Source organism: Brachyhypopomus gauderio, chromosome 14 (assembly GCF_052324685.1).
Source record: "Brachyhypopomus gauderio isolate BG-103 chromosome 14, BGAUD_0.2, whole genome shotgun sequence".
NCBI lineage: Eukaryota > Metazoa > Chordata > Actinopteri > Gymnotiformes > Hypopomidae > Brachyhypopomus > Brachyhypopomus gauderio.
This window is the reverse complement of record NC_135224.1, coordinates 7,362,652-7,389,830: the sequence shown is the minus strand read 5'-3', so window position 1 is coordinate 7,389,830 and position 27,179 is coordinate 7,362,652. Positions and strand designations below refer to the sequence as shown.

At 47.9% G+C, this 27,179-nt stretch overlaps 1 protein-coding gene across 2 annotated transcripts in view; it reads left to right on the top strand.

Annotated features, from left to right (window-relative positions):
* The window catches only part of adam19a (ADAM metallopeptidase domain 19a), a 65,386-nt gene that overhangs the window by 6,767 nt on the left and 31,440 nt on the right, over positions 1-27,179 (top strand). The window contains exons 3-4 of one of the 2 annotated variants that reach the window (XM_076972879.1): positions 13,093-13,169; positions 26,444-26,519. In XM_076972879.1, coding sequence (XP_076828994.1) covers positions 13,093-13,169; positions 26,444-26,519 — 153 coding nt within the window. The remainder of the gene's footprint in view (positions 1-13,092; positions 13,170-26,443; positions 26,520-27,179) is intronic. The other variant, XM_076972880.1, reaches the window with a different exon arrangement.

Sequence of the window (27,179 nt, the reverse complement as noted above, 5' to 3'; positions counted from 1 at the left end):
TTCTGCTTTAGAGGCTGTGAGTAGAAGAGGCTTCTCTGCACACGCTACGTCCACCTCCGCCCTCCTCCACCCACCCACACTCTCCTTTCGTAGTACTGAGCTCTGTGACTTCAGACTTCCTTCTGCTTTTGATTATTTTTTTTAAATAAATAGATCAAGTATAAAGTCTACATGACTCAAAGAAGGAAACCACGCCACTAATTTATCCACACCAGTCGATCCTGTATACCTCTGTGTATGCAGCGGAGGTGTTTGTAGACCACCTGTTGTGCTGGGGCACACACAGAATTAAGAGGGCACAGGCTCTTTATTTTGACAGTCAGTTGTAGGGGCAGAATTGTGCATGAGCACTGTTCTAAATCTGCTTTCACTCTCTCTCACTCTCTCACTCTCTCTCTTTCTCTCTCTCTCTCTCTCCCTTACTGCTTCTAACTGTTCTGAATCTGCTTTCACTCTTCCTGTTTTTCTCACCTCACTCCTGTTCCCTGTTCATTTTCTGACTGTCACTTCCGTCCCATTTTAATAATACTGCAAATGCAAATAGAATTGTACACATGAAAAATGAGTTTATTTGTCATATTTCTCATTTTGACACCTTGTGTTATCTAGTTAGCAGTGCCTCCTTTTGCTAACATAACTAATACCTCAGCTTCAGTGGTCTAACGTACTTGTGCTTGGTTAAATGGTTATATGTGGCCGTTAAATGCCTCCGTTATCATTATCTCGTCTTCTGTGTGGATGACTTGCTTTTAAACACCAGTGCAGGTCAGTTTCTACTAGTGAGCATCTTAAAGGTCAATTTCTGCTGGCTCTGTGTAGTGAAAGGAAAGTGACAAAAACTGGCTGGGACTGAAATGTCAGCTGCTCAAGTGTTTGTAAAGATACTGGGTCATTATGGGAAATGTCTTACCTGTAGTGGATTTGTATGGTGCTGATGTGTGTGTCATGTAGTTCTGTTAAAACGTAATGCATACGTTTTTCTTGTATTGACTTTACATCGTTGATTATACAGGACAACAGAAATATGTTAACTGGGGCACGTGCCCATTAAATTGGATCCAGCGACCCTGTAACACAGATGTACGTGCGTAGAGACACACACGCAGGCTGTGGCCTCTGCTTGGTAATGACATGACCACTAATGTAGAGTGGAGGACCTTTTAACACTCCTAACTTACCTGAGTTAATGTGATGTTCCAGACAACCCAAAAAGGTCAAGTGAACCAAAGATCCCGAATGACAAAAGATCCTGAATGTAATCCATACCCTTTGCTGACAAATAACATGATATTGTCTAGTAGGGATTAAATCTGTGGGTGATTCACATCTGCGTGTCATGGAATCTGGCGATCACATATGTGAAGCTTAAATGGAGTTCATCGTGGGCTGTCCATGTACCATAAATGTCGTGGTATGTTTCGCTGTGTCTATTTTGCTTCATTAAATTAGTTATGCTTGAAGTACAGGGCTAATGTGAGTACACGTTTTACAAATTGCATTAGAAAACTGAAATTAGTCAAGGAAACTTTGAATATCAAGTATTTAGGCTGCCTGTCTGCATTTTTAGATATATATTCATATTAATGGTGAAAAAGGTCAGTTTCAGCACAGTACACAAGGTTTCCAATAAGATGTATTGGGAAGGAGGTCGTGCAAGTAAAATACTGTTTGATTTATTTGGTTCCTTTATGGTTAAATTAGCGTTTTAGTACAGTGTTTCCCTCCTCGTGTGTATCTGTCTTCTGGAAGTCTTATCTGTATTGTCCCTATTAGTTCAGCTCTCATTTCAGCTTGTTGCATGTGTGTCTTTTTAAAGACCAGACAGTGAAATAAGAGCTATCTGTTAAGCAGAAATGGTATTCTCTTTTTCTTCTTTGTTGCTGATATTACGTTAGTGTCATCAGAAGGATGTTGATTCCAAGCTAGAAGCAATCGAGCAGAGTATCAGCGAACTTGAAGGTGTAGAAGAAGATGTAGCCCAGAGCGTTTTGACAAGATGACCTAACAGCGCTGAAGATGAACCTCCAGTGACATTTCTGACAGGTACCGGTGGGATTATCGGTCAAGCGGCTGCTCCCGCGGGGGTGGAGGCTGGAGGGACAGCCGATATGTCTGCTGGCTGGGCAGCTGAGTGTTCTGCAGTCCTGGACAGAGAATGTACATAGGTGGCTTAGTACAGCGCATCAGTACCGGCGATGCTGGACCCATTCAGTCCAGTCAGCACCATCTCCCGTTTGGCTGTGCAGAGGCTATGGAGCAAAAAATTTGAGCTGGAGCTTCTGCATGGACTGTTGGCAGCTCAAAGCGGTTCCGCTCTCCCACATGTCATTGATGCCCGGGATTGGCTCGCAGGCTTAGCATGGTTCTACTTTTTGAGTCTGTGGAGTGGGAATTGGGAAGTGGCATTCGCTCCATTGCTGGGCACCAGCCTATGCCAGTTTATGGTGATAGCCTTCTGCTGCTGTAATGCACTAGCCACGTTCAAGTGTGTGATGGAGAGAGTGCGTCGTTTACCTAGATGATGTATTGGTCCGCGTGGACCGACTCAGTGCAGCCTCCTTCGCGTGAGCTTCATGGGCCGTGTCATGAGCAAAGTGGGACCGGGAGAAAACCCAGGGGAGTGAGACTTGGTGGCAGAGCACGGACAAGCTGTGGAGATCCCGGCTTTGGTTCTGGTACTACCGTTGCTTTGCGCACAGGTTTGTGGATGTGGGTGCGGAGAAGGGGGGCAGAATTCCAGGAGGCCCGGCGTGTGTTCCCTGCTCTCCGAGCTTGGCTGGTGCGGTTTGAGTATGACACACCAGTGCAGCGGCTGAGTCCCTGGTGGAACCTGATACCTGAGTTTCTCTCACAGCTACACCACGGTCTGAGAGTCATCTCATGCTGCATCCAATCAAACCCAAAGTGCCAGTTCTCCATGACCTGGAGTCCGCCTGGTCCAGCGCGCTGATCACACCTTGCTGACATGGGTCACGCGGTTCAGGGAGCCAGAGGGCCTCGTCGTGAGGTGAATCACAACGCGGCGGGAGTACCACTTCACTATCTGACACCACGCTGGACGTCTACAGGACATCTCACCGCCTGCAAGTGCATCAAGGGGAGACGGAGGTGGCTGTGAGGAACTCCCACGCTCCTCTGGTCACCTCCGCTAGCGGAGTGTGAGGTGGGAGGAGTTCTGCCACGCCCAGGAAGCTTCGCACAGTTCTCCCGGCTGTGGATAATAAAAAGAAACGAAACAGGGTTTGGACGGACGTGGTGCCACGCAGGCCCACCGAGGTGCTCCGTGCTGGCTGGGACAGCTCGAGTTTGCACGGCGATCTGCTGGATGGTGGAGGAGAGGAGCCAGATCCCAGACAGCGTATGTGGCAGCTGCTGGCAGCACGCTGCTTGAGGAGGAGCGTGGGGGACGCGGGGGATGTGGGGGACGCGGGGGAAGTGGGCCTGCTGGCACAGGCACGACGTTGTAGCGCCGGTCACGTCGCAACCGGTCCATGGCAAAGACGGGGACGGAGAGGATCGGCATGAATGTCCCCGGTCCCTTCCTCACCAGTGGGTATCACTATGTCCTCATGACCCTCAACTATTCCTCTAAGTGGCCTGAAGTGCACGCAGCCCTGGTCCAGGGCACGGCCATGGAAATGGGGCGGCTAGATGAGGAGCTCTTCTGCCGGTCTCCATTCTGCCTGGCCGAGGACGGGCAGGCTCACCAGGGACGCGAGTGTGTTTGTACAATGCACACTGCAGGAAGGGAAGGCATTTCTCTGGGATGTGTGGGTGGCTGGTATGGTCAAGCCCATTGGAGGCAGGGAATATATGGAATACTTAAAGAAAACACCTCTTATGTCAGTACGAGCTGTTGGACAAGACTGTCAATACTGCAGCTTGCCCACCTCTAAGAGTACAAGCCTCTGAGGACATGAATAAAGTCATGCTGTCTTGAATCGAATACCGCCTGAACGAATTGTGTTGAAAGCTAACAGGGAAAAGCATGTGACATACAATCATACGACACACATTTGTGAATGTTCGCACTGATGTCTGCATGTGTGTGTGTGTGTGTGTGTGTGTGTGTGTGTGTGTGTGTGTGTGTGTGTGTGTGTGTGTGTGTGTGTGCATGCGTGCGTGCGTGCGTGCGTGCGTGCGTGTGTGTGTGTGTGTGTGTGTGTGTGTGTGTGTAAAGTGCATACTTTATTAGTATGATGAGCATGCCGTTTTGCTGCCCTGTTTTGGTAACACACGTGGAGATCTATCAGTGCCCATCTGAAACGTTACCAAACTGAACACTAACACGCTGTGCTGCTTTCATAAAACTGAATCAGGATTCCGTGAAATAAAGTGTGAATCACAGGTGGTAGACGATAAATGAGAACTTCTAATGAGTAATAGCAAAACTCTAAAGGGAGGAAGAAACAATGTCTGTGTTTCCATTCAAGTGATACATTAATGAAAGTTTTAAATTAATGAAGATTAAAAATGTTTTCGAAATTAGGAAATTGTCTGTGAAATTCTAGGTTAAAGCATTAAAAACGTTAGCTTATATCAACAAACGTCTTAAGTACTAAAGCAGTTAAAAAAAAATAATCACTTGAATGGAAACATGACCTATGAGAAGTTAGCCTGGTGTGCTGGGAAGCTTCTGCAGACTTTTTTTTTCAAGCTAGAAGACCAGGCCCCTTTTGCTGAGATCTGGAGGTGGAGTGTGGGAGAGAAGTGCAGAAGAGCGAGGTGAGAAGGTGGTGGAGATGTGCAGCAGTGGCGATGGTGGAGTCCATTAGCCAGGAAGGATCACCTCACCCTCAGATACCCTCTGAAGTGAGGGCTGAAACAGACCTCGCTGTGACTTTGTGTGAATCCAAAAAGTTGGTCAACCTCTAAATGTTTTAGTAATGTGAAAAGCCCCACCGTGACCTCCGTGCAGGGATCAGAAAGCCCCCCGGGGCCGTCTGAATACGCTTTCAGCTTAACTGAGCACAAGCCACGCCCTCCTAGTCCTGTGTGTTGGAGACTGAGCACACCCAGCATTGCAGAACACTTCAGTACACAGGCAGATTTCTTGTACATGCTGTGGAAGCTACTGGCTAACTTCTGGTTTTCCTAAATACATTCTATCAAGTAACAACATAAAAATGTAGTGAACATGTATTAAGGTTCTTCTCAGACACAGAATCACTCAAAATAATTTCTATGATCATTTTTGTCCAAAAAAGGCAATGATGTTTTTGCCTTGCTAAGTACAGTAATTGCCAGTGAAGAAAATGAGTGATGGTACTATTTCTCTCTCGCTCTCGCTCTCTCTCTCTCTCTAGCTGTTTATTTTTGATCTCCCTCTCAACTGCACTCTCTCTCACTCTGTCTTGCCTATTTCACTGACACTCATGTGAGTGTGTGGCCTCACACACAACACACAAGCACAACATGACAGATTTTGGACTCTTGGCTCAACTTGTTGCTGTTCTGCTGGTTCTGCTGATGATGTAATGAGTTGCAGAGATGCTTGGAGTGGAGCCCTCCCCCCAAACACACACACACACACACACACACACACACACACACACACACACGCGCACACACACACACACACACACACACACACACACACACACACACACACACACACACACACGCACACACACACACACGCACACACACACACACACGCACACACACACATATGCTCCTCCCTGTGAACTATCTTCCAGATATTTAGAAACTGAGAAAACCATTAGAGACTGAGAGAAAGAAGAATCTCTTGATTTCTTTCCAATGTCCAGTGAGACTTTAGAACTTTCTCCTTCCTGAATGTTGTTAAGAGTGTTCTTTCCATTATTCCAACTCCATCTCTTACTTTGCTTTATTTAGATTAAATAGTCACTGTAGCTGCATTTTAAATGCAGCACTATTTATGAGACCTGTCTTTCAAAGCTGCATGGTAGAGCCAAGAGCTAAGAACACTGGACCTCATGCATTTTATGTTTCTTGTAATTTTGCCATACAAGTCAGTTTATATGTCTGCCCCAGGTCTCATTCAGAAACACCCATAAATTCACCATATTGCCATAATTGTACAAGAGCATGTGGTCATGAGAACTGTAAATTAGCATATTAAACCATCCAAAAATGCTTCATAAATCCAGGTGCACTGCTCTGTGTGGCCGTTCAAATGTTGTTTAAAAGTCAACAGAGCAACTTTCAGTAAACTAAAACATATCACCATAACATCAGTGGTGGTATTTAGAGTTGCCAAATCCAAGAAATGGAAATATGTACACACACACACACACACACACACACACACACACACACACACACACACACACACACACACACTGGCCACTTTATTAGGTACACCTGTCCATTAACGCAAATGTCAAATCAGCCAATCACATGGCAGCAACTCAATGCATTTAGACATGTAGACATGGCCAAGACGATCTGCTGCAGTTCAAACTGGGCATCAGAATGGGGAAGAACGGTGATTTAAGTGACTTTGAATGTGGCACGATTGTTGGTGCCAGATGGGCAGTATTTCAGAAACTGATGATCTACTGGGATTTTCATGCACAACCATATCTAGGGTTTACAGAAAATGGTCAGAAAAAGAGAAAATATCCAGTGAGCGGCAGTTCTGTGGGTGCAAATGCCTTGTTGATGCCAGAGGTCAGAGGAGAATGGCCAGACTGGTTTTAGCTGATAGAATGGCAACAGTAATTCAAATAACCAGTCATTACAATCGAGGTATGCAGAAGAGCATCTCTGAACACACAACATGTCGAACCTTGAGGCAGATGAGCTACAGCAGCAGAAGACCACACCAGGTGCCACTCCAGTCAGCTAACAACAGGAAACTGGGGCTACAATTCACACAGGCTTACCAAAATTGGACAATAGAAGACTGGAAAAATGTTGCCTGGTCTGATTAGTCTTGATTTCTGCTGTGACATTCGGATGGTAGGGTCAGAATTTGGCGTCAACAACATGAAAGCATGGATCCATCCTGCCTTGTAGCAACGGTTCAGGCTGGTGGTGGTGATGCAATGGTGTGGGGGATGTCTTCCTGGCACACTTTGGGCCCATTAGTTCCAATTGAGTATTTTGTGAATGCCACAGCCTACCTGAGTATTGTTGCTGACCATGTCCACTCCTTTATGACTACAGTGCACCCATCTTCTGATGGCTACTTCCAGCGGGACAACACGCCATGTCATAAAGCGTGAATAATCTCAGACTGGTTTCTTGAACACGACAATGAGTTCACTGTACTCGAATGGCCTCCACAGTCACCAGATCTCAATCCAATTGAACACCTTTGGGATGTGGTGGAACAGGAGATTCACATCATGGATGTACAGCCGACAAATGTGCAGCAACTGCATGATGCTATCATGTTAACCCTCTGAGGAATAGCAATAGAATAGGAGAATAGTAGATATATAGCAGATATATGAGGGTTCTCCTCTCCTTGTAGTTCTACTGAGCTTGTTCCACTGAACTGTGATTATATACAAGCATTACTGCAGACTGTATACAGTGTGGTCTAAAGCCAGCCAGAGAATGAGAGAGAGAGGGAGGGAGAGAGAGAGAGGGAGAGAGAGAGGGGGGGAGGGAGAGAGAGAGAGGGAGAGATGGAAAAAGACAGAGAGACTGAGCCAAGAACAAGGTTACATGGGGAGAGGCCAGAGGAACAAAAGTAAGCACTTTTTGACACCAGCGATCCTGCATGAAATGAACCTTCTCCTTCTTCCTCCACCCTCCTCCTCCTCTCCCCTTCAGGCTGTCTCCCTCCTCTCATGGCAGCCCCTCTCTCTCTCTCTCTCTCTCTCTCTCTCTCTCTCTCTCTTGTTCTCCCCTCCCTCATTCCTCTGTCGTCTAGTGCATTTTTCTCTTCTCGATTGCTGTTTTCTTTTCTCCCTCTCTAGCCCTGAGTTTGTTTGTCTTCATGGCCTGTCCAGGAGATCTTACGTAGTGGAGGTGATATGTGGATTAAGTCTGAAGTTCGGCCCCAGTTCTGTTTGTGGTCCTCAGGACAACCAGAAGGAAAAGGAGGCTGCGTGCCAGCCGCCGTACACAAAAGCAAAAGAAACCGCTTCCCAGACATCGAGTCTGAGCTGTAAGAACATCACGGAGAGGCGGCATTATTCGAACTGAATAGAGTGCGTGTGGGTGTGTGTGTGTGTGAGTGTTTATTCATTTAAGTGTGTTTACGTACATTGCCCTGCACGTTCTGGCCTGTAACAATGCCGATAAGCCACAAAATATCTCTGGAGACTGGAACGCGTGTGTGGGCCCAGGCAAAAAGGCACTTTTGTGCACATAATCTTATAGAAAGTCAGGAGAGGGTGTAGCGTTGAGGCCAGGAAGTGCTCAGCACACACCTGTGCACAGCACACATCCGTGCACGCCACACGCCCGTGCACAGCACACATCCGTGCACAGCAACACTGGGTGAGCAGCACACACCGGGTGAACAGCACATACTGGGGTTGAGCTAGTTGAAGGACAGTCCCTAGAGTATTCAGCATGTTTTTTATGTAATATAATTCTTTTTTTTTATTCAGCGCTGTTTATTCAGGCAGGCAGAACGACCCACTTAGCTGAGGTTCTGAATTATAAGAGGAGAACTGAATGAAGTGGCAGGTTTTCTGTGAACCTTTTCATTGTTTTCCTCCTTGGTCACGGGGAGGCATGTGAACGCATTAGAGTCTTTACCCAATGTATTAGGACGAGGTTCTAAAATGTTAGCGAAAAAAATTTTAATATTCAAATGTTAGCAGTTTAAATGCTGTGGATCGCATTTAACGATTCCATTGGCTAAAATGCATTTGTTTAAAAACGACAGACACACTGTAACGTCGCTATTCACACAAGCTCAAAGGAAATAAATGTAGTTACTAAAATGCAGTTAATTTCTGAGCACATCAGAAGGCAGTGGCAGTGTGCTGTGATGTATGACTGAGTCTCTCTTGTTTGGGGGCCACAGGAACTCTGAAGTTGCAATGGATTTTGAAAAGGCTGTAATACAGCATAGAGTTCCTCTTATGCTCGGCTACTGAGGAGACTGGAGGAATGTACAGTCCTGCTGTATCTGACGGCTGTATGTTGCACTGCACCTTATGCCAACATTGTGTGTGTGCTCTCCCACAAAGTGCTGTCTCCCACTCAATATTCCAGAAATGTTCGAGGGTAATTGTAGGGCTTAACTTGACATTTACTTCAGTGCAATTATCACGCCATGCCCTCTGTTTGCAAATTCCTCCAAAGAATTACTTTGAAAAGGATGCAAGGCAGAAGTGTGCAAAGACACGATGTCATAGAGTAATACACACATGATGTCATAGAGTAATACACATACAATGTCATAGAGTAATACACACATGATCTCATAGAGTAATACACATACAATGTCATAGAGTAATACACATACAATGTCATAGAGTAATACACACATGATCTCATAGAGTAATACACATACAATGTCATAGAGTAATACACACATGATGTCATAGAGTAATACACACACAATGTCATAGAGTAATACACACACGATATCAGGAGTAATACACACACGATGTCAGAGTAATACACACACGATGTCATGGAGTAATATACACAGAATGTCATAGAGTAATACACACAATGTCATAGAGTAATACACACATGATCCAGCGTGATTGGTCCAGGAGCATGGGCCTGATCCAGAATCTAAGGGTAGCTGCAGTGCATCATCATGACTGGTCCAGCAGTATGGTCCTGAGCTTTGGTCTGAAGGTAGCTGAGAGGCGGTGGATCATCATGATTCGTCTAGGAGTGTGGCCCTGAACTATGGTATTGGTGGGCTGATGGGCGGGGCTCCATCGTGATTCTTCTAGGAGTGTGGTCCTGAGCTATGGTATTGGTGGGCTGATGGGCGTGACTCCATCGTGATTCGTCTAGGGAGTGTGGTCCTGAGCTATGGTATTGGTGGGCTGATGGGCGTGGCTCCATCGTGATTCTTCTAGGAGTGTGGTCCTGAGCTATGGTATTGGTGGGCTGATGGGCAGGGCTCCATCGTGATTCGTCTAGGAGTGTGGCCCTGAGCCATGGTCTTGGCGGGGCGGGGGGAATGGGCGGGGCTCCATCGTGATTCGTCTAGGAGTGTGGTCCTGAGCAGGCGAGGGGGGGTGGGGGGGGAGGGTGGCTGATGGGCGGGGCTCCATTGTGATTCTTCTAGGAGTGTGGTCCTAAGCTATGGCCTCGGGGTGGCTGAGAGGCAGGGCCTCATTTTTTCGTGTCATGCTGAAACCACAGGGTTTGGGCTTTTGCCGCATTTTCCACTTTTGCGCTTCCCCTCTGGAGACAGCGATGCACAAAGCTTGAATGATGGCGGACCGGGCCAGGCTGAGTGCCACGGATCGGCGGCAGTAAATCTGATCTGAGGGCATCAGAGACAGACAACAGCACACGGATCACATTAAGCAGGCCTGCACGGAAAACAGCAGAGCTACTACAGAAGTGGAGAAATCCACAGACCTCCAACTGTGCCACAAATGGATCTGAACATCATTTCCCATTGACCTTAGTCAGAATCTGTGATTTAATTGTTTGGATTAAGTGAAGTTTGTTTACTATAAGAACAAAGTCTAGTAGCTATCTTTCTGAGATGTTACGTATATTTTTCTGACAAACATATGAGCATGTAATATTGCCTGTGTAAATAATAGAGGCTTTGGGGGCAGTAATATACGACTCAGTAGAGGAAAGAGATTTGTTGGTTTAATTTGATGTGTGAGTGTCCTTTAATGGCATTTCTCTGTTGCCCTTGACCACTATTGTCTGGTCTAATTGCCCCTAATCATCTTAAAAAGGACCTCATGCTTTCAAAGCACTTAGATGACCTGCCAGCATTAGTAAAAGCTGTATACCAGTCACTCTTGCTCCTTTTGTGCATATAAAGCCACTAAAAAGGACAGCACTGGTTTCCTCTTCTCACTGTGTTGGCCACAAGGTAGTGCAGAGTGGCGATTTAGCATCGCCGCAGAGTTTGACATTTCAACTTTACCCCCTGGTTGGAGTGTTTACCTCTTCGTCTTCCCAAGAGACCTTGCGCTTCGCTTCACGTGACTAAACGTGCGATTCCTCGCCATGTCCATCTTGAACGGAGGACTGTTCCTTGGAAGCCTTTCAACCCTGTCTTATCTCTGCAGGGCGACTGGCTCTCCCTCCCTGCACCTTCAGCCGGCTGCGCTAGGTGGCGCTGTGCTCGCGTGAGCCCCTGGTTGTCGCCCCGGGTTCGGTGGGCACCTCGTGCCATGCGCACGGCTCCCTGGATCTGCACTCCTCTCCCATTTGTCTTTCAGACGTAATCATGCCAGGAGAGAAGCGAAGGAGTCCTCCTATATAAACATTTATCCTGGTGCGGAGGGGGGGCGGGGACGCGGAAGGCCACGCCCACGCGTGCTCCTCGCCGCCGCTGTTTGTAGCGACGGCTCGGAAGAAAGTCCTTTTTGTCTTGATAGCCGCTTTTGACGCAGCGGAATGGACCGTTGAGGGCGATACAAAATGCGATTTCAAAATAGCTCATCCGTCTCTGTGGTAGGAAATGTTCACATGAAAGTACACTGAATCATCCATCACTCCCCTCCCCACAGTCCTTTCAAAGAGCCCCCCCCCCCCCCCCCCCCCCCCCCCCCCCCCCCCATCCGTTGATACCCTCTTCTGATCTCCATCTCTCTCATCCTCTTCCACCTCCTCCATTCCATCCCTCCTTCCTCCTCCTTCTGCAGCGAGTGTCTCTCTCAGCCACTAAGTGATTGCATACTCAGGGATGAGACTCTCTCTCTCTCTCTCTCTCTCACCTCTCTCTCCATCTCTACCTTTTCTCAATCGGCCTGAGCGCTGTGAATTGCTCTGGAGACCACTTCATCTCAACTCCACTTATCCCACAGAGGCAGGCTCCTCAGACGATTATATTGGCACTTGGATATAAATGTACATTGCTACACTTGCATTAAATTTCCATTAATTATGCATCTGTATATTAAATGGTGTCCCAGCGACTGGCGTCGGCATGACTTATTTATTAACTCTTAAAGTCAGCCTACTAGCACGTTGTAACAAAAATCCATGTGATGTCACGGGAAAAAAAGGAATAGTATTTTAATGAAGCAAATCCTTCTGTGCAATGAAAACCTCTGACATCAATTGTAATCAACATCATGTTGTTTGCATAACACAGATATCCACATACAGCCTGACATACCAGACATTCCAGCAGTAAAAAGCTCCTTTTTAAGAAAAGCAACGTGTCTGGGCTCATCTCTGTTTACAAGCAGCCCCACCATGTCTGTAGTGAAGCCATTTATAGAACGGTTTGGCCATTTTGGTCACTGTTGGCCCGAAAGCGCTTCTCTCTGCTCTGCTCTTGTTGTGTCTCTCTAGGCTGGCGAGCCCAAAGGGTGTGGGGGTGGGGGTGGTTTAGGGGGTGTGTGGGGGGGGGGGGGGGGGGGGGGGGGTGGTTGTTGTCTATTGAAGGGAGCTTTTTGGAAAGGGGATACATGTTTGATGAAACACCTCACCCTGCTGAAAGACTCTCTTCTTTATCAGCCAGCGCTGCTCACCACACGCGGTGCATATAGAGCAAACTGGAGAGAAAGCGTTAGCGGCCAGAGCTTCTGCCTTGGCTGCAGCACCGTGACTTTTCCTAAAGAGTTTATGTGCATTGCTGGCACTAAAATAAACACGTCTGTGCCTAAAAGGGAGCGTTTTGTTTTGGAGGATGACTTGGGGGGGTAGACGCTCTTCCTCGTTCACATTCTCCAAGTGCGTTCTGGTTGTTTTGATGTTAATGTTAATGTTACTTGACATTTTTGAAACACATTAATATGTGTACACGGGGCATTAGTTAATCAAACCATGTTTGTTATTGTTTTGCTAATGAAAAGGTTAATGCTGATAATAATAATCACCTATGGACCGGGGGTCTTCTTATGAAACCACACATCACTCTGACCTTCATAAACTGCTTGCTGTCGCATTTCCGTTGCCCTCACGTAACTGCATTATGAGTGCATGTCATGCGTGTGTCTTCCGTGTGTGTGTGTGTGTGTTTTAATATAGGACGAGTTCCCAGAGAGGGGAGAGATTCTAGTCTCAGCCGACGGCCTGGAGCTTGTGCTGGAAGTTGAGCGTAATGAGTAAGTTTTCTCCTGCGGGACATACACGCCCACCATCACAAGCCGTTTGGTAAATATAAACAGATATAGGACCCCCACAGCCACCTGAAAGCTATTGTGGAGATGCCGAATGTCTTTAGGCACCCGAGCCCCAGCTATCCGGAGCTTTAGCCAGTCAGTCCGTGTGAGCAGCAGATGCCACACTACTTAGGAGCAGTGGCTGAGGCCATTCTTCAGCTGTCATGGGCCTCCTAGCTCTTTGTGAAATATGGCCTTTATTAATAAAGCCTGAATAAGGCAGTCCGGATATATTATGAGAAATATCCCAAATTTGGGAAGACAGCTGAGTGATGCATGGCTGCATGCGGGAAAAAAATATGGGTTTAGCTATATTTAAGACTTGTGTTTGTTTGTTTTAATGGAAACAAAGGTAGCGATGCTGCTGCTAGGAGATCATCTATTGGCTGGAAGGTGGCGGTGGAGGCAGTGCTGGGTTAGATGGAGTCTGGCTCTGGGAAGCGTGCCTGGGCCGTCTGGGGAGTGTGAGACTGCAAAATGGCTTCAGCTATAGATCACGTAGGAGGTGAACCAGCAGGGCAGGTACCTCCATCACAGCGTGATTGCTTAGCCAAATGCCGACACGCAGCCATGGAGTTCTGGAGGGAGTGAGGAAGTCTTTGAACCGGGGCTGGCAAGTTGAGGATGGGTTATTGTTATTGCAACGACAGTGTCTTAGCTTCTCTTAGGATGTTGACGTCATGCTTCTCAGCTTCCTGTGGGTGTTGTCAGCATTGACCAACTGGTTCATTAATGCAACAACAACAGCAATTCTTAGGTGATAACATCGTTTATTTAAATTTTTTAAATTGTATTTATTTTTTAAAAATTGTCTACATTTTCAGCCTGTTCCTTGGTAGTTTATTGCTGTAAATAATTGAAACATCCTTGGAATCACAGCCTTAGCTGTTTGGATTGTGTACTGTGTCTATCAACCGTGTCAACTTTGTTATCAAAAAATATGATCAAAACCCTAGAAAACTACAAGTTGAAGTGTCTTCGGGTTTTGTAATGTAATGCGTTTCCTGTATCCCCCACCCCACCCCTGTCAGAGAAAATGAATTAGGATTCTGCAAAGATGCTGGAATCACGTTCTCACTTGGCATGTTTGTGTTAACCCCCTGTGATCCCATATGGACCATTCAGTGTCTTGTCTGCTTTATGGCTCAAAATGTAGGTCAGGACACACACACACACACACACACACACACAATGCAGTCTGAAACCGGAAGGAACTTTAAAAACCTTTCTTGGACTTAACAAGGCAAAGTACTTTCCCAAGCAGGTCAAAGTAAAGTAGTTAGAGGGGGGAGGGAGCGAGAACAGAGGGGTAGGGAGCGAGAGCAGAGGGGTAGGGAGCGAGAACAGAGGGGGAGGGAGCGAGAACAGGGGAAGGGAGCGAGAACAGAGGGGGAAGAAGCGAGAACAGAGGGGTAGGGAACGAGAACAGAGGGGAAGGGAGCGAGAACAGAGAGGGAGGGAGCAAGAACAGAGGGGTAGGTAGCGAGAACAGAGGGGTAGGGAGCAAGAGCAGAGGGGTAGGTAGCGAGAGCAGAGGGGTAGGGAGCGAGAACAGGGGAAGGGAGCGAGAACAGAGGGGTAGGGAGGAAGAACAGAGGGGAAGGGAGCAAGAACAGAGGGGTAGGGAGCGAGAGCAGAGGGGTAGGTAGCGAGAACAGAGGGGTAGGGAGGAAGAACGGAGGGGGAGGGAGGAAGAACGGAGGGGGAGGGAGCGAGAACAGAGGGGAAGGGAGCAAGAACAGAGGGAGGAGGGAGCGAGAACAGAGGGATGGCTAGGAATTTAGATCACGTCCTCACTTTAATGGGTCTCGGGATAGGGGAAAAGGCTCCAGGGCTGTGTGATGAATCGACTCAAGTCATGATTTTTTTAACCATACCAACCCCCATGTTTTCTCCCAATATAGTCATACCCCGTTCCCAGCAGGCCTCTGCCCTAATGCACTTCAGCAGATCTGAGAGGAGGAGCTTGCGCACGTGTCCCTTCCAATCAGCTTGAAGCCTGACGTTTGAACTTCCTGAGCAGTTGGCCACGCGGCACTGCGAGACACACCCCATCGTTTGAGGAGCGAGCGCTCATCGCTCAGCCCAACCGCGCGGGCCTTCATGACCAGCTTGTCATGTCATGCCAGAGCACATTCCAGAGTGAGCGCGGGACACACAGCCATGACAACAGAAACACAGCATCTCACACAAACAAGACGCAAGCCAGCACAGACACTGCAGTCGTAAGCACTGCTAGGCACCCGAGAATCTGTGCCAAACAAACAGTTTTTCACCTCCTGCCCCTGCTCCATTTTGAGCAGATCGCCACAACTCCTCTATGCTCTGAATCTTCGTTTAGACTTCCTTTAGCTCAGCTCACTATGAACTCACTCTCAGCTCACTTTCCGCTCACTACCGGCTCACTCTCAGCCTACTCTTTGCTCACTCCCAGCTCACTCTCAGCTCACTCAGTGATAGAGAGGGTTTTTTAACCTTCGGGTGCCTGAGATAAGTGTGTTAAGTCAGCAACTGCAACAAATAGAAGAACTATAAACAGTTAAGGAGAATGAGAGGAGACACACGGTTTCCGTTATGAGCCTGTGCAGCGTGGCGTCTGCTCTGTGGTGCGCTCCAGCCGAGCGGTTTGAACCGAAATGAGAGGAAAGTTGTTTTGTTTGAGGAATGACAAACAGGGGGGCTTATACTCTCACTCTCTAAGACATGAGAAAGGAGATTTCAGTATATAACCTGATCTCCTGACCTCCATCAGCTCAAAGTCAGAGGTCGGTGGTTTCGTGGCTGTGAAGTGTTGCGGCGCTTATAACCTGATCGCGAGTGCAGTCCCTCAAAATAAACAAGTTAATTATTGTGGGACTTTCTTGAGAATCCCGCTGCAATTCCTGAGTAGAAATAACAAATGAACAGGAAATAACTGCTGCCTCTGTGTGTGAATTGGTCATATCTTTTAATTGCTTTGGTTGAAAAAATTGATATTTTATATCCCAGTCTGTATCACTGCCACATGTTCACTTCTGCTCATGTAGCCAAAGTAAAAAAGGAGAAAGAGAGCCAGTCTCACTCTTTTCAGTAGCCATTATAGAGATGGGGCGCTAGGAGGTTGCATTTCATTTTAATTTCAAATTCACTCTCTGCATTAGATTACATTACTCAATTTATGGTAATGAAGAGGTTTTGGCATCTATTACATTCTCTCCTGAGATAACTACAGTGTAGCAGTAACCATGCATGGACGTGACTAAAGGGGATGTGTGTGTATATGTGTGTGTGTATATATGTGTGCGTGTGTATTTGTGTCCCTGTGAATATGGTATGTATTTAAATAAATGGCTAGGGAAAAAAAGTTTGCAGAGAGCAAGTAAATTTATGTGGTATAATCAAATGGCATCTGTGCTGCAGGCAGTGGTTTTAACCCCCGAGTAATGAGTTTTAATTGTCTATGAGTTTTAGCCTATCTGTAAATGGAACCAGTGTCCTCAGGAATTAGGTCTGCTTGAACCCGTCTCTGCACAGTTGGCATTTAGGACTTTTATTGTGGTGTAAATCGGGGCGGAGCCTTTGATTGTGCTGTGTGAGTAAGGTTTAGAAGGGTCAGCTGTGTTGAGAAGGGGGCGTGGCCAGAGGGCCTAGCAGCCGGCACGCTCCCAGCGAAGCATCAAAGCGGGCGGCATGAATGGAAGGTGATGTGCTGCCACGGCGACGCTCCCACGGCGACTCTGCCATGGCGACGCTACCATGGAGAATGCGGGAGGCAAAAAGGTGGGGGGGTGGGGGGGGGGGGGGGGAGTCAAGACAGGCTGTGGGTGTGTAGGAGAGCAGTGCGAGGTGTGAGGGAGAGCGATAAAGGAGCACTGTGGAAGAGGGGAGGGGAGAAGGAGAAGAAGACAGGGTCCACGGAGGAGGTCTGGGCGTCTGGAGACGAGGACAGGCACCAAGAGAAAGCACCTGTAGAAGTGTACACAGTTCTGTGTACTTAAATGTACACAATTCTGTCTCCTCACTGGACAGCTTGTGCTTGGGTGTTAATGTGTCACGATGTGCCGTTTTCACACCTTGTTAGCAAACTCACACAGGTTCTTAGCCAGTGGCTGTGGCGAGTGTCATGTTTGTAGTTACATCACTGTCGCTCCGAAGCAAAGTAATTGATCAGTAATCATCAATTTCTTCAGAAATGCAGTAAGATTATATATAGAAAAATAGCATATTGTGATTCTAGCACAAATTGTGAACGTGAAATATATAAAACTGGGGAGCGCTTGACAGTAAAAAATTACTGTTTTTTAATGTCTGTTTATGTTAACATTTATGTTTATTTATGTTTGTTTATCGTGTGAGTGTGATGACTCGTCAACACACCCACACAGCCCTCTGAACATTTGAGTCGGTCCGAAAAAAAATCTGATTTATTTAAAAGGCTTATTGGCATATTTTAGTTTTCTGCAGAATCAGTATCGCAAAGCTCAATATTGCGATAATTTCAATGATTATATTGTGCAGCTCTTAATATTTCTTCAGTTCAGTAGCTGTTTGAAAACCTTCTCAAGTACGAGAAGGACGTCTGATTTCTGAACTTTTGGAGACCATCCTTGCTGACCTGAGGCCAATTTTCGTGTGACTTATGTAAATCTGAAATGATCTAATTTCTAATGTGACTTCATCCCAGGTCAGTCCTTACGACCCGTCTTGACTGTAAATCGATATTACATTGAGTGGCAGGTTTGAGCCGCTGGATTTTTGGCCCAGTTTTGGAGGGAATTCCCAGCCTCATTCTCTGTAACTCCTACTGACCTTTGAAATAATGAGTGGACAGGCAGACTGTCCCTCAGGGCCTATCAGCAGTGGCGCTGTAGAGACCTCGTCAGAACCGCTCGTGTGGGTTCGCTCGGGCAGGACGGGCTGTGGGGCTGGAAGTAAGGTCTACTCTTAAAATCTCACCAGAGGCGACGGACCAGGACCGGTTCTGTTAGGGTTAGCAAACCCCACAGCGTCTGTGTTGTTCTAGTTTTAAAGCAGACAGATGCTGTGCTGTTGACAAGGGAGGAATCTGCAGGATGTTTTTGTTGAAATTCTAGGGGTGTGACCCCTAGGCCTCAATAATATTTAGCGATCACATCCACTGAAGCCTTTTTTTTTGTAATAATCGATTACAAAGTATCAGTCATAATCGATATATCGTTATACCCTCGTTAGATTTTTGAATTAAGGCCATGCTTTGCAAAGCAGCACAATTGTTGCACTTTTCCTTTACAGGGTGTCGATGAGTACATCCATTTCTGCTAACGAGCACATCAGTCTCAGCTAATTCTTCAGCAGAGGAAGTAGCACTCACGCAAACAAATTAACCTATAAATGTTACTTAGCTTAAGTGTTTTCCAATATCAGGCATCCAGGAGGCCAATATCCTAGAACATTCCGACTGGAAGACCAATCTTATGTCTGCCTGTGTGAGACTTGTTGTGAGAAAATGGCTGTGTTCTTGTTTTTGCACGGATCGGTTTACAATGAGTAAGTGTTCCTGAATGCTTTCTTTGGCACCAAGAGCTGCCCAAGTGTGAGTGAGGTTGACTCACTCCAGCGAGGTTGACTCACTCCAGCGAGGTTGACTCAAGGCAGGCCCAGCCTGCTTCGGTCAGTCTCTTTACGAGGCCGACTCTGTCTGGTGTTGAAACTGGTGTTGGTTTAACAAGTCTCCTCCCCTTCCATGCTGCCATATATAAAGGCGTGATCGCCTGTCAGCTGTAGTAGCATATAGGGTTTCTGATTCAGATGGTAGTGTAGTTGAATGTGTCCTACCAGCATGGCTCACTGCTGACAAACCTGTCACAGTCCTTAAGATAAATAGAAGAGCCAACGCCGTGAGTAACGGCTATAATTTAAACTGTAGTGGTGATTGATGACAAACTCAAACAATGACATCGTCTTCATGATGTACAGCTTAGCAAGGGACAGCGCTCACCTGGGTTGGACAGTGCTAAGGCCTGCCTGGCTGTCGCCACGGTGCTGGGAAGTGTCCCAGTCGTCCCAGTTCAGCGCACTGCTCTAATCTCACTGCTCACGCACAATCACGTACGCGGATGGGAGTCCACAACGAGCTGAGATTACGAAAAAAAAAACGAAGCCGTTGAACACTGGCAGCTCGCACAGCTGCTGTGGTGCCAGACCGAGGTTCCGATCTCAGTACCATCAGGTAGGAAGGTGACGTTTTCCCCCACCGGGGAACAGTGCACAGGGTTGTTTTAGCGTGAGGTCTTACAGTGGAGCTAGCTCGGTGTATTTGTAGGCCTGAGATATTTATAGTGCACCCCACCCCCCCCACCCCCCGCTCCCTGTACACCGCCACGTCGTGAACCGCGTGGTGAACCGCGGCATGAGCACGGCCGTGTGGGGAGCGGTGAGAGGGCCCTAGGGAGGAGCCGCAGGGCCGTGCTACCTCTCCTTTTGCTTCTCTCTCTTTTTTTCCTTTTTCACTTAGTTAATTGTCTTGTTTCTCCGTGATTTCTCTCTCTCCGTCTTGCTGCCTCCCTCGCTCACTTCTTAGCCGTTGGCTTAAGTGTTAGCGCGTGTGTTGAGTGAGGTGAGCTCGGTGATCGCCCACAGATGGTGCTGCTTAAGAGTGGAATGTTATGTCCTGATTGGGTCACTGGGTCATTTCTCAACACACATTCAACCTCTCTCTCTCTCTCTCTCTCTCTCACACACACACACACACTCCCTCACTCTGTCTCTCACTCTGTTTTCCCCGTTCTCCCCCTTCTCTCTCGCTAGCAGACTTGGCTCCATTTCACCTTGAAACAGCTTGCAGCTGGTCTCACTACGTCCACTGTGTTTAAAAACCTGAAAGGGAGAGACGTGTTTTGACACAAAGGAAAAGAGGACATACACTGTACAGCTTGTCACAGGGGGTGTGTGTGTGTGTGTGTGTGTGTGTGTGTGTGTGTGTGTGTGTGTGTGTGTGTGTGTGTGTGTGTGTGTGTGTGTGTGTGTGTGTGTGTGTGTGTGTGTGTGTGTGTGTGCATTAAGTATTTATCATACTGTTCTAACTGGGAAGAGGCAGCCACCCCAGTAGTGTAGGCTGGTTATGTCAGTAACCAACACAGTGATAGTGTGATGCAGAGGTCTTCTGATCCAGTGTAGAGCTTGTCAAAACTGCAGATGCATTCAGCAGTACAATTAAGGGAAAATGACACTCTAAAAGAAGGCACACACATGCTCGTTTGTGCGTGCGCGCGTGTTTGAATGTGCATGCGTGTGTGCATGTGTGTGTGTGTGTGTGTGTAGGGCTTGCTGTCCTGTGATGGGTAGCTTGGGCAGTTTGTCATATGGGCAATTTGTCATAATTAGACATCTAAAATTGGTAAGGTAAATAAGTAAATTTAGTATATTTGTTCAATTTTTTTCTGTTTTGCATTTGCTGTTTTGCTGTGCATGTGTATAAGTTCTTAACACGGAGCCTTAGACTCCTTTTACACACGAGTGTCTCTCTGATGGCATTTGGTATTTCTACATTAGCGTCAGTAGAGGTGAACTTGGATCTCCAGATGCCATCATGTTATTTCCTTAGTTAGAAACGGCTCTACAGCTTTAGTAGCTGCTGCATCTGTTACTGATGTGGCCAGCCACGCCTTTGTCAGGAACTGAAAATGGTGGTTGAGGTTCACCAGCAGTAGCAGGGCTAGGTTTCATTACTCCACCCTCACACCTGTTTTTGTTGCAGCCCGAGGAGAACCGCAAGTTTGGTTTCCCCTGTGCTCTCTAGTGCGGCCCAGCCGCAGGTCTTGGTGCTGTGCTTGTGAAGCCCTTTTATATATGGACCCCTGTGCTAATACTTAAAGCAGGAGTGAGATGGACCACGCTTAATGTCTCACTCCATCCCATCTCACTCCATCCCGTCCTAGTCCAGCCCGTCTCACTCCAGCTCGTCCCACTCCATCCCGTCTCTCTCCAGCCCGTCCTAGTCCAGCCCGTCTCACTCCAGCCCGTCCTAGTCCATCCCGTCTCACTCCAGCTCGTCCCACTCCATCCCGTCTCTCTCCAGCCCGTCCTAGTCCATCCCGTCTCTCTCCAGCCCGTCCTAGTCCATCCCGTCTCTCTCCAGCCCGTCCTAGTCCAGCCCGTCTCTCTCCAGCCCGTCCCACTGCAGCCTGGTCTTTCCTGTTGACTGAGAGAGCTGTGTGGGCTCTGTTAGCTGCTGTGAGCAGGAGGGCCGGGAGGAGGCCGTGCGCCGAGTCCTGTTTTCATAACACACACTGGAGGGACATGTTTGGTGTCCTCTCTGGACCTCCATTCATTGCGAAGGAAGTAAAGTCTTTCAGATGTGGCTGGTGAGTAATTTCCACATACTGCTGATTGCTAATGTGCACCTGTTATAATTCTGGTGGAGGAGCCCACACCCTTAATACCACACACACACACACACACACACACACACACACACACACACACACACACACACACACACACACACACACAAAACTGTCCTAGAATCTTCTGGCTCTTCGGTACAGCTGCACATAAACAAGAACATTAATCTACAAAGCCCATTGGACAGCTCTTACAGACTCCTGGAGTGGTTCGAAATAGCATACACACACACACACACACACATACACACCCTCAGACAATAACAATGTGTTTTTGCTATTGCTTAGATTATTTTTCACAAACTCGATGGCTTCTTATCAAGCCACTATACTAGCAATTTCTCTCCATCTCTCTCTCTCTCTCTGTCTCCCTCCCTCTCTCTCAGTTCAACCCCCTGCCCTCAAGACAGGTTTGACTGACATGTCTTCTCCTTTGAGCCCTCCTCTCTCTCCTTCTTTCATGCTCTGCTCTGCTGCTTACCGTGTGCCCCTAGCTGGACTCATCACCATGATCATTAGCAGGAGAAGCTGATACATACATGCATGCACACTCAAACATACACACCCACCCCACACCCCTACACACACACACACACACACACACACACACACACACACTACCACCCCCTCACTCACACCAGAATCCAGTTAAGCTTTGTCACATGGCTCAGGCCTGCTCATTAACAGGAATTACATCAGCTGAGCTGGGCTTAATTCTCGACCCGCCGCTACCCCCCGGCCAGTGCTTGCGTCCTGAAATATTGAGCCGAGGGCTTGCTGAGGAACGCTTTCACGACCCGTTCAGCTCAAAAAGAACAGCACCTCCTAACCTGCCCGGTACCGTCCTCCGCTGTTGGAGCGTAAGACCCAGCCGGCCGAGGTGATTTGAATGTAGACGGCGTATGTAGATATGAGGAATGTGGAATACAAATGTGCCTTCAGTTTGCGTTTATCACACGAGAGCATTATTCCCTCATGACTCTAAAAAAAACAGGCCAATTAGGCATGAGAACAACACGTTGACTATGTGAAGCCATGCCTTCCTCTATAGCTCCTTTGTTTACAAAATGCATTTAATAGATGCACAGAAGCATTGCCCACTGGGTCCTGGTAGGTGTTTGCTCCCACAAGAAACCATCGATTTTTCCTCACGCCGTACATTATATGCATATTTGAATTTAAGCTTGTTCTTTAAGAGTAAGATTGGCAAGCATGTTATAGAAATATAATATAGCCATAACTAAAAAAATATATATATAGCCATAAATCTTTAAATCCATCTCCATCACTTGGCAACAAAGCGTGCATTAAATCCAGTACAGAATGCAGATTTATAATTTCCAACTGCAGCAAGATTTATTTAGAAGTCACATAAAAATGAGCGATGACTTTGCTAATTAGCGTTCTACGTCTGCTCGGGTCTTCTGGGAGGCAGGGTCACCGTGAAGGTACGCGTCACTGCAGGGTCGGGAGGAGTCCTCCCTCGTCTGCTGATCTGAGAACAGTGCGGCTGCTTGACTTTGATGCTTCAGCGGAGGGTCGGAAGCAGTGCGACTGGTCCTGATCCGCCCCGCGGTTCCTGCGCTACGCCGCTTCGCCTCCGTCGTCTGACTCCCGTCTGCCCGCTGTTCACCCTCTGGAAGTTCCTGCTACCGGGGGGAACACGAGGAGCTGCTCAGAACCAGAGTGTCTGGGCTTTTCCGAACAGCTCAGCCGAGGTGAATTCTGGGAATGGTCCTTTTTTTTCGCTGCCAGAGTGCTACGCTGAAGCCTGGCCAAATGGATGGGATATTTAGCTTAATTGTGCCATAGCGAACCATTAAAACAATATAGGTAATGCCAGTATTGCATTAATTACTGCATTAGATGCGAGGTGCTATGTGCGTTTGGGTGACCCGTCAATGTTGGCTGCAACCAGCTTCGTATTTTGTATTCATCTCCTTTGTTCAGTGTGATTTATGATTAATGTATTGGCAGTGTTGTCTGACATACATGCTGGAGTGGCATGATTTGTGGAAACGTTTGAGAGTTGGGACACAGAAATAACATCAGAAATGAGAAGTATATTATGATTTGGGCATATATAGTCCTTTAATTAAAAAGACTTTGTTCCAAATGTCACAGACTTTGACTTTTTACGCACTGCACACAGTCTCACACACACACACACACACACACGCACACACACGCGCGCACACACACACACACACACACACACACACACACACACACACACACACACACCCACACACACACTCTGCTCTGAAATCACAGTGGCAGTGTGTGCTGAAACAACAGGTTGGCATTGAACATTGTTGGCATCATTACACATTTATCAAATGCTAAAGGTCATGTTGTCTAGTGAAAGCTACACCCATGTTGTCTGGTGATAGCTACACCCATGTTGTCTGGTGAAAGCTACACCCATGTTGTCTGGTGATAGCTACATCCATGTTGTCTGGTGATAGCTACATCCATGTTGTCTGGTGATAGCTACATCCATGTTGTCTGGTGATAGATACACCCATGTTGTCTGGTGATAGATACACCCATGCTGTCTGGTGATAGCTACATCCATGCTGTCTGGTGATAGATACACCCATGTTGTCTGGTGATAGATACACCCATGTTGTCTGGTGATAGATACATCCATGTTGAGTCTTCTTTTCTTCCCTGTCAGCCCTGTCTTCCCTGATGTCTGTAGACTTTCAGATGCTCAGTGTCATATGGTTGTGACATTTTCATGTTTGAGTTTTGTCTGCTTGGAAAGCTTGACAATTTACAACAGAATATTGGATTGAAACCCACTGTGGATTTAAACCTGCTGTGAATGAAAGAGCTGCCCATGGGTACAGCATGTATTAGGAAATGGCTATTCTCCCCCCCCCCCCCCCCCCACCCCTCCCTCTCCCTCTCTGACTCTCAAACACACAGAAACACGCATGCACATGCATGTGCACACACACGCGTGCACACACACATACGCAAACACACACGCACGCACACACAAACAAATGCACGCACACTCGTATCGATAGGCTGGTTTGTAAACATTCTATGTCTACTATTTGTCATTCAGTCATTGCCGAAAGCCTGCAATGTATAATTTATTTTCCATTAGGATCAGCACTGGCAGTTAATGACTAGTCCAGAGGGGCACCGGGGCACACCGGGGCTGCAGACCAGACCAGCTGCACCCTCCGTACCCGTTGATTTGTGCCGTCGGTGGGGAGCAGACGCCCTGCCGGTGCAGCATGGCTGTGCTTGGCTAAAGAGTCCTCTAATCCCCGGCCCGCCGAGTCCAGCCCGCCGAGTCCAAAGACCGCAATTAGGGCCGCGTGAGCTGCCACGTATGATATGGTAGATGGTGTGTGTTTGTGTGTGATGTGTGTGCGTGGTGTTTGCATGCGTGTTCGTTTGGGGGTTGGGCGGGTAGGGATTGCAGCGTGTGTGGGTGTGTGTGTGTGTGTGTGTGTGTGTGTGTGTGACAGAGAGAGAGAGAGAGAGAGAGAGAGAGAGAGAGAGAGAGAGAGAGAGAGAGAGAGAGAGAAAGAGAGAATGACCAAGCGAGTGGTGTGGAAAATAAATGTGGTGATTAGACTGTGGAGTCTGATCCTCCCATTTTCCAGTGCCTGTCTCCCTAACCACAGCCTAGCTCTGACCACCAGTGCCCCCCCCCACACACACACACACAGCCTAGCTCTGACCACCAGGGCCCCCCCCCCACAGCCTAGCTCTGACCACCAGGGCCCCCCCCCCCACAGCCTAGCTCTGACCACCAGTGCCCCCCCCCCCCCACACACACAGCCTAGCTCTGACCACCAGGGCCCCCCCCACAGCCTAGCTCTGACCACCAGGGCCCCCCCCACAGCCTAGCTCTGACCACCAGGGCCCCCCCCCACAGCCTAGCTCTGACCACCAGGGCCCCCCCCACAGCCTAGCTCTGACCACCAGGGCCCCCCCCCACAGCCTAGCTCTGACCACCAGGGCCCCCCCCCCACAGCCTAGCTCTGACCACCAGGGCCCCCCCCACAGCCTAGCTCTGACCACCAGGGCCCCCCCCCACAGCCTAGCTCTGACCACCAGGGCCCCCCCCACAGCCTAGCTCTGACCACCAGGGCCCTCCCCTCCCCCCCTCATACTGAAGCCCAACTGCCATGTGACTGCACTGAAGCTTACGCCAGGCTTCTCTTGGCACACTCCAGTTTCATGAAAGCATGATGATGAGAAAGATTTCACCTGTAATGGGAGGACTGGTGGAGGAAAGAAGTGTTGACCTGGATCTGCGCACCGTCTGAACTGGGAGCTCTCTGCTTTGAAGCCCACTCACAGCTTTGAAGAGGGAAGAGAAGCATTTTGCGTTTTCATTTTCACGATTGAATATAGGCGCCGTGTTGGTCGAAATGGTGAAAACGCACAGAACCGAACTGGTGTTGGTCAAAATGGTGTACAAAACTGGAGTCAGGGTTGGTCAACAGAGTGTACACACACACGGAACTGGAACCGGTGCTGATGGATGTGCATTCTCCGAACGTGGTGTCCAAGCCTGTCCTCCTCCTGGTCTGATGGGTTTGGCTGGGGAAGGAGGGAATAGCATGCAGCCAAAACATCTCATCACTCTAGCAGAGGGGTGTTTATCAAAATCACGCAGTTTGCTGAGGGGGCTGTTTAGATTAGTCTGCAGCTGCACTGCTTGTCTGCTGCTGTGGAGGAAATACGTTCAATGAGATTGCGAGTGATAAATGTGTCATCAAAGGACATGAATGCTCTAATGTATGGGATGTTTTTCAGTGTAAATGTTTTTATGAGCAAAAAATTAAACAGTTGTCTTTGTTTGTATGTGTGTGTGTGTTTCAGGGAACTTCTGGGAAAAGAATTCACTATGACTCACTATGAAGATGGCCGGCCTATAACCCACACTAACAACCACACTGTAAGTAAGATTTATGGTCCCCTTTATCTCCATCTTTCATTCTTTCATTCGCGCTCTCTTTCTCTCTTTCATTCCCTTTCCGCTTTTCTTCCTCTCTTCTCTTCTCCTGTCTCCTCTCCATACTTTCTCCCAAGGGCATCATCCTCATCCGTTAGGCCATGTGATCACATGATCATTTAGGTGGAAGACAACTGCAGACTTTGCAATGAATCCTACATCAGGGGCAACCTATTTTTCTGAGAGCAACTTTTTGCTATAACGGATGGCTTAACACACGCGCTTCGAAGATGTAGCAAGTTTTATGTCTCCCTTTTTATTATTATTTTTCATTTATTTTTTTTTTTGCTGCTGAGTGCAGTTTTTACCTGGGCCATTTTATTGCATACGCTTGCAGGAAGGAGCGAAAGAAAAAAGTTCACCTGTGCTCCTGTCGCTTGCTGCCGAGGTGTGAACTGCCAGCCTCGATTAAGACGGGAGCGTTTGCTGGCGCTGCGAAGCGTGCGGCGCGTCCTGTGTGCGTCCTGACGTCTTGCCCTTGAGGAGCTGCGCGCAGAGACTTCTTGCAGGACGCGCGTGACACGTGCGCGCGGCTCACGCGCGGTAACGGCGTTCCAGAGCGACCTGGCTACCGCGCTTAATCTAGATCTTGATCTAAAATCT